The sequence below is a fragment of the Rhinolophus hipposideros genome (genome assembly GCF_964194185.1).
Source record: "Rhinolophus hipposideros genome assembly, chromosome: 11".
In the NCBI taxonomy this organism is placed as follows: Eukaryota; Metazoa; Chordata; class Mammalia; order Chiroptera; family Rhinolophidae; genus Rhinolophus; species Rhinolophus hipposideros.
In genome coordinates, this window is record NC_138057.1 from 42,281,146 (window position 1) to 42,293,762 (window position 12,617).

Consider the following 12,617-nt stretch of genomic DNA (forward strand, 5'->3'; position numbering starts at 1 on the left):
CCTTTCAAGAGCTGTGGTTGGCTAGATGGCCCAAGCCCACCATCTCAACAGCAAATTGGAATTCAGCAAAAGCATCTATTGGACGAGTAATAAGATGCTCTTTTAAGGGAATTTCAGACCTCACATTTCTAGAAACACTGAATTCTAAATTAGTTCCATGGAGTAGAATGGCAGGCAAAATACTCCTCTTATTGTTTAACTATTAACTCTCCTGTTAAAAAATGTTGTGTTTTTCTTGTGTGATGAGACCTTGCAATTAGATTTGTGTAAGTTACATGCACATATGAGGTGACCCCAATGTAGTTAAGAGTTCCTAAAAGCAGGGGGTCAGGGAAGAAGCGGGGGTCTGCTGCCAAGAGAGCCTATAGACCTAATTCGCTTTTCTAGGGATCACTGAATATAGAACTAGAAGGCTTTTGAGAAGTCAGGCAGGCTGTCCTTAGCCTTGGGGAAATCTAGTACCTAAATCATCCAAGCAGATTCCTCAGCACCTTAAAGGGAATCAGAAAGATTTCCTTTACCACAGCACAGGCCTAGAAAGAGAATTTTCCAAGTTGGGGACGCTGCAAACAGCAAAAAGTACGAAGCTGCTTGGGCTCCAGTGAAATCATCACTAGTAAACAGGAGTTCTAAGCTAACTCAAATTTAGGAGCACTGCCACTGAGCAAATGCCTCTGTAATATTTATTCAAGAAGTCATAAATTCTCATCTGTGCACATACGGCACTCTTGAGAGATATTCATAAACATTAAGGCTTACTAACAGTGAGTAAATACATATGAATCATTTCTTTAAAAATAAAAGTAAGCAAGGTAGAAGAAAATATTCTTCAAGGTTGTATCTTAATTGAAAGACTATGGTGGTTCAAAATCAAATGCTGAACTAAATTTCTGATAAATTTCCTTTCATAAGTAGACTGACAAGTAATAGGCAAAGATTTTCAACAACCTAGCTGAGCAATAATCTCGCTAACATTTAAAGTTAAAAAACCTCTAAACTCACTTTTCATTTCCCTCTACATACTTTGAAGAAAGTGTTCCCAGCTCTGGAAAAAAAAAGTCAAATAATCGAACTAAATACTCAGCAATAAGAATTGAGGGAAGGAGTACACCACTGCGGAAATAAAAGCTAATGAAGTGTCTTTGCCATGAAACGAATTATATATTTTCACTCATTGTTCATCCCTGTCTTAACTAATCATTTCAAGTGATGCAATACTTTGTAAAGAATATAACATATCTTCTTTAACATAGCTTCTTAAACTAATTACTTAATAGTACTGGAACACGAATCATTTTTATCATTTGATGACCTAAGTGAGCATGACATTCTTTGTTACAGTTGCACATTTAGAATCAGGACTAGCCCACAGAGAAAATCATTCAGAAAACAATAAAGAAGGAATGGATGAAAATGACCTAAACAAGCCAACAGAAGAAGCAATGAATCCATTTTTGGTTTCTGAACTTGCCCCAGTATTAACCTTATATTTCCTGAGTGCCGTTTAATTTATAAAGCACTTCATTTTGCTCATGTTGGCTTATGAAGCAGATAGAGCATGGGTAGTTTGTGTTTAACGGAAGGGGAAATGCAAAACCAGAGAGGTTAGTTACATGGCTTCTCTTAGGATGAGGGTGGGCAACTGCAGCCCGTGGACTAAATCCATCTGTGGCCTGTTTTTGTATGGCCCATGAGTTCAGAATACCTTTTACGTTTTGCAAACAGAGTTTGCAAGCGAGCCCCACAAATTCGTTTACTCATTGCCTGTGGCTGCTTCTGTACTGCAACAGCAGAGCTGAATAGTTGCCACAGAGACCATATAGCTCTCAAAGCCAAAAATATTTCTTCTCTGGACCTTTACAGAATAAGTTTGCTGACTCCTGCCTGAGACCCACAGGGGAGCCATGAGTAGCACTCAGTTTTTTGGGAACCAGTCCAATGTTCTGTCTACTCAATCTTTTGCCTTTCCTTCAGCCATTTCAGCACGTGGTTCATCCCAGGCGCACGGCTGAGGGATAAGAGGAAGTTTAGGAAGCATGAAAGTAGGTACTTGAAGTAGAAAGAAAGCATTGAGAATGGAGCTCGATACCTCAAATGAGAGGAGACGGGAGGTATAATTGACTTGTTTCCTAGTTTCACAGGGCTGTGGAAGGAGAGGCATTCTGCCCCAGGATGGACCAAATCCAGTCTCAGCCATACCTGATTTAGATGATTTAAACGATGAGATTTGGGAGCTTTTGACTTCATATTTAAATTGGATTTGAGACTTAGAGTTGATGCTGGAATGGGTTAAGACTTTTGGGGATATTGGAGCGGGGTGAATATCTTTTGCTTGTGGAATGGACATGAATGGGGGGGGGGATCAGAGGGCAGACTGTATTGGGTTGAACAGTACCCTCCTGGAATTCATGCAAACCCCAACCTCAGAAAGTGATTTTATTTGGAAATAGGGTTTTGTAGATGTAATCAAGTTATGGTGAGGTCATCCTGGATTAGGGTGGGCCTGAATCCAATGACTGTTGCCTTTATAAGAAAAGGAAAATTTAAACAGAGAGGAGAATGCCACATGACACAGACACACAGGGGAGAACTCTATGTGAAGACAGACAGGGATGGAAAGGACATCAAAGATTGCCAGCCACCACCAGAAGCTGGGAGAGAGACCTGGAAAAGTCTCCCCCAGAGCCTTTTGGAACCCATCAACCTTGATTTCAGACTTCCAGCCTTCAGGACTGTGAAAGAATCAATTTCTCTTTTAAGCCCTCCCAGTTTGAGGTACTTACATACAATGGCTGCAGGAAACTAACACAGATTAGTAGACAAGTGGATGTGGCCTTATAAAAAAGAATTAAGATCAAGAGAAAAGGAGAAAGTAGTGGAATGTCAAATCCCATAAAACCTTTTTGTTTAAAATATAAGCTCAGAGTACCTCTAGAAGACCTTGAGGGAAAACAAAACAAAAACCCAGACACCTTGATCACTAAATCTGATTGGGTTTTAAAAACATGTTGCCAAGGTAAGCAGAACTTTCACTTAAAGCATTTTCTTCCCAATAGGTCTGTTTACAAATCCATCCCTAAAATCCAAGCTTTCCCCATCACCCTACTAAGACTGAGAAACCAGATGCATTTTACAACAGAGAAAAACAGATTAACTAAACCACAAGACATACCTCTTCTCCTAATCTTAAATTTCCACAGATGGCCTAATTTTTTACCGTCTACAGGGTGATTTAAAAAGAATTGCACATGTTCAAAAAAATATAATGCATGTAGTCAAAACCAGTGTGTACAGGAATCATCAGTCACTTCTAGAATCTCCCAGTGACTCAGTTTGCACTTCTGACATTATTAGGCACAAAGGCTAACCACCCCCTCCCCCACCAACACACACTTTTCAGCATAATATTGTTGAAGGTTGAAGCTGTAGGCAAGATACATTTTTTCAAGACTGAGGAAATAATGATAAAGGCAGGAGTTTGCGGAAACAATGTAAAAATCAATAAAAAGTATGGTGCATGCTGTGTTTTTTTTTTATGTAATCTAGTCACTGAGTAATAAAAATCCAGATTGCTTTGAAACTCTTTGTATATTACATATATATAAAGTATACACAAAGACAGGTGCCACAAGATCATGATAAAGTTGTCTTTGGGGGGTGTATTCTAAAGCCCATGCAATTCTGGCATTTTAGCAGCCAAATTTCTTTTTAGTAGATCCACAAGAAACACATCTTAGGATTGTCTCTTTATCATCATGTCATGTTGTAGCTTGATATTAATTATTTTAAATAAACTCTATTTCTACCCAGAATCTTAATGAACTCCAACATATTCTCATTCCCTCATACCATATAAAATTTTATTTGCCTCCTCCTTCCACCCTCATTATTTTCCTATGGGCTTAAACAGATTTGTATTTTAAATAACTAGTAGTAATAGGAAAGCCAATGCCAGCTGGATACCACTACTTTTTCAGAGTCCATTGCTAGTTGGGATATAACCATCAATCTCATAAAGCTATCACTTAACTCCCAAGAGCTAGTTTCCAAAATACACAAAACCTACTGCTTTCTCTGAGTGGTCTCCAGGGCACTTGTGAAAATATTTCTTAAGACTGGGAAGTCTTGAAAAGTTGGCAATTGTAAACCAAAGATCTCTGTTGCTCCAGTGAAAAATTAACAGAGTATCTTAGCTGAAAGAGAAAACGTGTGTGTCTTCCTTTTCTCAGTGCCTGAAATAAGCAACCTAAATGACTGCCCACATTTCTGAATCCTTGCACGTGGGGTAGCCCCACATGACCACCAGCAGTAAGACTACAGGGCTGACTAAATTCCTCACACTCTTCTGGAGTTTGACCTCAAGAGCTTCTTTTGGCCTCTGACCAGAACACTCAGTAAATCTTTTTGTTCAGAGATCTCTGCTAACCAGAGTAGGAAAGCATGCAACCACAAATAGGGCCAATGCCCTCAGCGCTTTACCTTATTCTGCTCACACACGTACTGTATCCTCAGCGTGTCCATGGCTCTGATCATGGCTTGCATGGCGGTGAAGATGTTCTGGTAAACCAGCTTCGTGAATCCTTTTCGATCTTCATCGCTGTAACCAGATCCATGGATAATTCTCATTTGCTTGATAAAGGTGCTTTTGCCACTTTCACCAGTTCCTGACAAGACAAAACAAGTGAAAAACACAGTCAGCAATCTTCAAAAGGAACATACTAAGAAAGAAGAGATTTCCTGGTAGTGTTGGTTCATGTCACAATTAACAGATTGATGGGATAGACTTGGAAAAGGCCTGGAGAATGCTAACGCAGGGTACTACTAGCTTAAATCCCAGGACAGGGGTCTTTACCCTGGACCCTGTGCTTTAGAAGGCCTCAAACTCTCTCTCTCTCTCTCTCTCTCTCTCTCTCTCTCTCTCTCTCTCTCTCTCTCTGTCTCTCTCTCACACACACACACACACACACACACACAATTCATTAAGGACATATGACACAGGACATTATTCCTGTGTCACTTGGAATAATCCTAACCATCGGCACTTGTGACTAACACTATTTAGGCCTCAGGGAACTGCTCGCCCACATCCCTTTGCCCTAAGGCCTCAAAAGAGCTGGCAACTGTGTCTGAAAGCCCAAGACATTTGAGGATCTTGCTACCGCTAACCCAGCAGTGGCAGTGATGGAGACTGCTTCAGAGTGCAGGGAGGATGAGAGCAGCAGGAACACTTGGGTGAGAGAAAAGGCTAATTAACTTGTCAATTCCTTCCATTCAGATACGTGAATGCAATTGATCCTTGTACAACGAAGTACCATCCCCAGTGATGCCAAGTGTCTATATCCTTGTTACTCCTCATATTCCAATCTGTACTTCAGGAGGTCCTCTATACCTGCACATGGCAGCCAAGGCACAGTTCTGAGAATCAACCATTTCTGTTGCTCTGACATTTATATAGATGTCTAGACTAAGATGTGTGAAATATGATGCCAGGGATTGACGTTAATATTAGATTGAGCTATTGCTTGAAGAGATAGTAAAAGTTGTACTATAAGTGATAGAGCTTTATATGATGAAATGAAAATATTTTCTAATATTTTCTGTGATAAAAATAATTTATTGTATGAGATCCCATTACCATGTTTGGAACATGGTATGTTATATAGATGGTTCATTTTTCAATCTAAGTATTGCTTTGAGAATTTTGTTAACAATTCATGTTGACATGTCCTCCAGAGGGCAAAGTTTCTTTAAATTGAAACGATTGTGAAACTATCTCAGAACTAAAATGACTCAGGAAAAGTTGTACACTTCAAATGTGTGAATTTTATGCTATGTAAGTGAATTGCAACATAGCTGTCGCAAAGTAAGAAAAGTTGTCTAACTCAGTATTTCTGTCAAAAGAATACAAATTATCTGATAATCTTAATTAAAACATAATTAATGATTTTTCTATAAAGAACATAAAAGTTATTGAATAGGAAATGATTTAATTATATTTTATTACTCATACACATCTCGTTGACCCAACAGAACATCCAGTCAGTATATTTATAGTTAAATTCCATTGTCTTTGATACTTTGCAGACTCTTAGCCATAAAAAAAGCCATAGTTATACATACCTTTTTTGACATTTTAGTTATAGAGACATGTTTGTCAGAGTAGTAGGATGGAACATATTGATAATAGTTTGTTAGCTTGATTATAACTTATAACTATTAAGATTTATGTGATGTGGGTCATCATTTGTATTCAAATCAGGGCCCTGAGAAACACTTAGTGGACTTGTTTAATTTTGCCCTTGTGGATAATTAAGACAACCCTTAGTATTTCGTAAGATATTTCCCTGTTAAAAAAATATATTCCTTCAGATTGATCTTTTCAAAGCACATATCTGATTTTCTGTCCATCTTTCCGTCCTCAGTTCAAAACCTTCAATGACTTCCCACTCTGCTCAGAAACAGACAAAATTTAATATGGCCATCTTTACCAGCCACTTCTCATAACACTCTTTCGTCCACCCTCTGCATGCCAGCTGCACTGTCATTTCAGACCCTTCCTTCTTGTGGCCTTGCACATGCTTTTCACATTCTTAGGTCTTCCTTCGTCGTGCTCACCTTTGCTCTTGGCCTGGCCTGGCTTCCCTGATAAGGTCAAGTCCTTCTAGTCTAGGTTCTCATGGTACCATGAACTTCTTTTTGCAGTACTTGTTCCTGTACTTTTGCCCATTAATGTCATTCTCCATTGAACATGTGTCTCCCCTACCAGCCTGTAAGTTCCATAAGGGTAGACAGGGGCCACGTTTGTTTTTACTCACACTGTCTCTCCTTGTGCCACATATGGTGTCTAATACTTGGCACATGCTTAATAAGCTTTTAAAAAATTGTGGTAAAATATACATAACAAAATTTACCATCTTAATCATTTTTAAGGGTATAATTCAGTAGCGTTAAGTACATTCACATTGTTGTGCAATCACTCTCCAGAACTCTCTACATCCTGAAGAACTGAAACTATACCTATTAAACAACTCTCCATTCCTCCCTCCCTCTGGTCCCTGGCATCCACCATTAAACTCTTTGTCTCTAGGAACTTGACTACTCTAGGTACCACATATAGGTGGAATCATACAGTATTTGTCTTTTTGTTACTGGCTTGTTTCACTTAGCATAATGTCTTCAAGGTTTATCCATATTGTAGCATGTGTCAGAATTACCCTCCTTTGTAAGGCTTGAATAATATTCCAGCATTTTTTTGAATACCTAATAGTGATAAAGAATTCATCCAGTTTCAACTATTATACTATCAACAACAGAGGAAAATAAAGTAGGTCATCCGCTCTCAATTACCCAGTGTACTATGTGGGTAGCAATGACTTCAACCACAACAGGAACAACCACAAGAAGTGGCGGAGCCAGGAGCCTTATCTCAATTCTCTGAGACTCTTTCTGGGTTATTCCTCCAGTCCCAGTAACGACAAATAATAGAGTAGTCACTATGAACCATGTACTCTATACAAATTATTGCCTTTAATACTCATAGCCACCCTATAAGATACATACCATTATCATCATCTTTATTTTACAGACAAGAAACCTGGGACTCAGAGTCATTGAGTAACGTATGCAAGGTCACACAGCTAGCAAAAGAAAGAACAGGGATATCCTCAGACAATCGGACTCTAATGACAGACTGTATTGCCCGAGAAGAAAGTCGGGGTCATGACTAAAAAGACTTAGTTATACTGGTCAAATCTGAAGTTCACAGCCAGACACTGAACCCTAAGCCTTGGCAGACCCACCATCTTGTAGGCACACACTGCTACAGTGTGAGGAAGAACCTTCAGACAGGTGAAGGACAAGTGTCCTCACAAGCAGTCTCACTGTCACCTCCCCTTTTATCTCCAGAGGCTGGAAACTTCGGTACTGTCTTTCCATGTCAGAGATGAGGAACCTGGCTGAGTCAGGAAACAAGGTAAGGTCGGTGCAAATGCAGAACTGGAGCTCCAAGGCAGGCCATCAATGCCTCTGCCTACAAGGTTCACCACAAATATCACCTCCCTTGAAGGAATTTCTTCCCCTCCAACCCCCAGCTAGGCCTGTCCCCTTTGAGCTCTCAACGTGCCTATGGTTACCCTAGTGGAACACATCCCCTAATTGTATTTACAGACACGTTTCTCACTACACCCTTAGTCCAGCAAGGTGAGGCAAGGAATTCACTCATTTCGGTACCAGGAACAATGTGCTTGCTACATAGCCAGCTTTCAAAGGATGGCTACGTGAAGGAATGAATGGAACACAAGAGAAGTCACAGTTTTCTTCCATAGGTTTTACATCATGGACAACAGAAGAAAAATGAGATGTGAATTGTCTAAAGATAATTGCAATAAAAACAGGTGCCCCTAAAGCCACCATTTCAGTGATGACTCTTGGCTGCCTAAACCCCATATGATACCATGAGGACCTGTGGGAAAACTCTATATTGTCAGGACTTGGTCTAAAGTTCTGAATCAGATTAGATCTCTGTTCTTGTAAAATTTTGGGGTCCCTGCATCTCCTCTCATCTACAATACTGCCATACTTCCTTCTGTTCCCCCATAGCAAGGCTAACCTCTGGTCTAGTGCTACTTTATTCCACGCAAACATTAACACTTCTACATTCTATACACCATGAAGCTAATATGAATGGAGAGACTATGTAACTATCTCAAGACAAACACTGATTTTGGCCCTGAAACCAAAAAATCAGTCAAGACTCAGCCGAAAGTTTTGCACAAAGGTAGAGAATCTTTTTAGTTATAAAGGCCATCAACTTATAAGAGGTTAAAGCCAACCCCACCTCCAGCTCCAAATACAGACACATTTCTGAAAAGTCATTCATGTTGCTTTTGGACATGGAGCATTTCACAAAGAAAAATCTTAAAAATGATTTTAAGGATTAATAAAAAAGAATATATAAACATATTTGATCAATACCAATATTTTAAAATATTCTTCAGTTCTACATTGCGGTTATTTGAAGAATAAAAATAAATAAATGTAGAGCAGAAAAGGATAGGTTAAAGGCAAAGAAGAGAGCTTGAACAACACACACCACTGGGGGATGAGGCTGAGGGAGCAGAGACTTAGTCTGGAATATCCTCTTGCTCTCATTTCATCCTCAACATAACCCAGTTAGTGTCTTCTTTTCCCAAAGGGAAACTGAAAATCAGAAAGATTAAATAGTTTATTTCATCTTTGTCCAAGGTCTACGCTTGTCCAAGGTCACCCAGCTTGGAAGTGTTGGGCCTTAGGTCTAAATCCAGGTGTGTGCTGGTATGGGTACTTCCCAGAATAACGCGATGTGCTAGTTTTACACTGCTTCCCCAAATAAGTGGCCAGTGACCCCTCCTATCGGCTTCTTAGTAGAGTCTTCACCTGGCCCTGAGATTCTAACACTTGGGCCTTTAATTCTTCAGAGTTCTGCTCTGAATAAGATGGTTCCAACGGCAGATAGGGGCATGAGGGGGGTGGAGGTGGAGGCAAGGGTCTCTCATCAATGATAACTGTGAGCAAGACCATGGGGACCAGTAAATGCGAGTCAAGGATCTGAACTGAGTTTCTTCACTGGTTCTAAACAGAAACTCAACATGTAGACATTGAGTATAACCATTTATTCTGGGTAAACAAAAGAAAAATCTAAAGGATATGACTTTTAGAATGAAAATTATTGGTGACTGGAGGACTAGGTGACTTAACTTTTACATCCCATCTAATTACATATTAGAATATGTGGTTTCAGTCAGTAGCACGGCCCAAATCTCTTTGTCAGGACTTTCTTATCCATTCCCCCAGAAAACCAACATGCTGGTGGCGGTGCTTTCACGGCCTGTCAACCTCAGAAAGAGAGGGCAACTTGAGTCCTCCACCTGGGAGCAGCTTTTGGTTGGAAGGTGAACTTTGCTGCCGGTTTACTAAGGAATTCAATCAGAGGTCACAAGGGAGGGTGGGGGAAGAGCAGGGTGAGGAGATGGCAGTCCTGAAGCACTTTTACTCCTAGACTTAATGCTGTCAAAACACAGATAGGGAAAGAAATAAAATTACAATTCTGTTTCTAGATTCTGTTCCAAATATAAAGAAGGGAACGGCTCTTCTCCATTTACTTTTTGCTTCATCGTTTTCACATTTGGGAGAAAAAAAACCAACAACGGTTATAAGTACTTTTAAGCTTTCGTTAAGTGCCTGCTCCATTTGATGAGGTTCTCGCTTAGCATCATCCTACTTCAAGTGGTATGAAAATCAGCGGGTAAGTTCTGAATAAGACACTGTGGCCAGTAACACAGATTCCTAGGAGGTCTTGCTCTCTGACCTCTGGGCTGGAGTCCAACCTGCTTCTCACATCAGGCTTGAATACTCTCCTGAGACTCTCACTGTAAAGCTCTGCCCAGGACCCTCTGCCTCTCCCAGCCCCTTAATCGTGGCTTATTTCCTTTTCCAGAGTAGACACTCAATAAGTGGTTAAATTGAACATACACAGCTTGTTACTCTAGCATGGATGGCATATACCGATAATTTGTGTTCTATTTTAAGTTAAAGCTCACCTCCACCAGCTTCCTGCTTTCTGTGGGTGACGGGTGTGCACCTTTGACCTTGCACAGCTGGGAGCTTTCCTATAAGACACTCGCTCCTGGCATGCACTTAAGCAGTGTTCCACAAAACTCTGATATTTGTATACCTACCTTGTGATTTTTATCATATTCATATGCCACCTGTATGGTTATTTAACATTTTTACATTCATTTATTTAAATAAGCTTATTATGAAAGGAAACATGAATGTCATAAATAACCAACATCGTTTACCATGATTAATCAAATTAAATATATTTTAATAAAGTAAATAACATCAGCGATATTCCAACTAAAAACATCGTGTCCATCACCAGTAATCTGGGTATCCTATTTTGGGAAACAATACAAATTATTGTCCTATTTACGTGAAATGTACCCTTTTACAAACTTCCATCCTTGAAGGAATTTTCCCCTTCTTTCTCTCTAGAGGCTTCTGGAATTCTACTCATGAACCTCACCCAGGTACAAAAAAACTGAGGGTTGAAACTCATGTAATTGAAAAAGGGCCAACAAAATGTCTTAGCACTAAAATTCTAAGCTCTTTCTGAGATTTGAGAAAGCAACGTGAGGTTCAAGTTTCAGCTTAATTTTAAATACACAGAAAGGCTCATGGAGGAAAAAAAAAAAAGGTACTTTTTAGGAGCCAGGAGGGAACAGAGGCCAAAGCAAAATAAATCCTTTCCAAGTGATAGACCAAGGACATCTAAACAAAAAGCCAATTGTTCCAAAGTTTATTACAATCTCTAGTAGAGACCGCCTCCCTGAGAGCCAAAGCAAGAAGCTGATAAAGCTTCTGAGATGGGCAGAGCCATCTTTAGTACACAGTGATGTTTTCTAAAACCATCTGTGAGAAGTCATTGATTTTTTTAGCTCAGTTTTGCAGAATATAAACAGAACAAAATGTAAATCAGAACAAAAATGGGAACACGTTTCTGGACATTGGTCCCATGTTCTAAACGATCCATGAGACCAATGGGCTTAGAAAAGAGTACGGACATACTAATGTGACCCACAAGTTGGCTCTATAAGCAACTCTTTTTCCTTATTTTTTCTTGTTCCTTGAAATTGTGGGAGCCTAAAACAGAGCACACTGTAGGAACCCAATAAATATTTATTGACTAAAATGAACAGGATGACTGTTTTGGAAAACAATAGAAAGTGGGCTTGCCTGGCCAAGAGAAGGCTCCGAACTGATTGGGTAAATCTGAGTACACAAAGCTACCTCACACAGAAGCAGGCACCCTGCCACTTGCCCTTTCTGACAAGGACACTTAAGACCCAATGCCAATTCACACAGGGAAGCTCAGGTCCTTGTACGAGGGTTTCCTGGTAGTGGAGATAGATGAGTTAAAAAAATTCCTTTTGGAATCTTTAAGCAGGAGTGGTTCACAGCAGCATGGAGGGCCAAGAGTGCTGAGACTCTCCCTCGTCCGCTCTAACTTGCAGCTGCCCCTGGGCAGCAGCCACGCCATACAGTGGGAGTTTCTGTACTTGCAAGTGCTGCAATCTTGGAACTTGTTATTTTAAAGGTACTGATTTATGAGAGGATCCGGCTAGTGTTGGGTAAAATTCCAAATGATTCCTTGCTGCCGTGGGTAAATGGTTGCATCCTCCCAAAATTCAACCTAATGAACAGAAAACCTAATGATCCAGGTGATGGTAACACCTGGGGGTGATTAAATCATGAGGGTGATTAAATCATGAGGGTGGAACCCTCGTGAATGGGACTAGTGTGCTTATTATATAGAGAACCCTAAAGATTCCATCAAAAAACTATTAGAGTTGGGCGGGCCCGGTGGTTCAGGCGGTTAGAGCTCCATGCTCCTAACTCCGAAGGCTGCCAGTTCGATTCCGACATGGACCAGTGGGCTCTCAACCACAAGGTTGCCAGTTCAATTCCTCGAGTCCCATAAGGGAGGGTGGGCTCCGCCCCCTGCAACTAAGATTGAACAGGCACCTTGAGCTGAGCTGCCACTGAGCTCCCAGATGGCTCAGTTGGTTGGAGAGCAT

General features: G+C 40.3%; 1 protein-coding gene across 1 annotated transcript in view; it reads right to left on the reverse strand.

Moving 5' to 3' along the window:
• GNA14 (G protein subunit alpha 14) overlaps window positions 1-12,617 on the reverse strand; it is a 159,869-nt gene that overhangs the window by 68,116 nt on the left and 79,136 nt on the right. Inside the window, exon 2 of the mRNA XM_081066234.1 lies at window positions 4,480-4,664. Coding sequence (XP_080922360.1) covers window positions 4,480-4,664 — 185 coding nt within the window. The remainder of the gene's footprint in view (window positions 1-4,479; window positions 4,665-12,617) is intronic.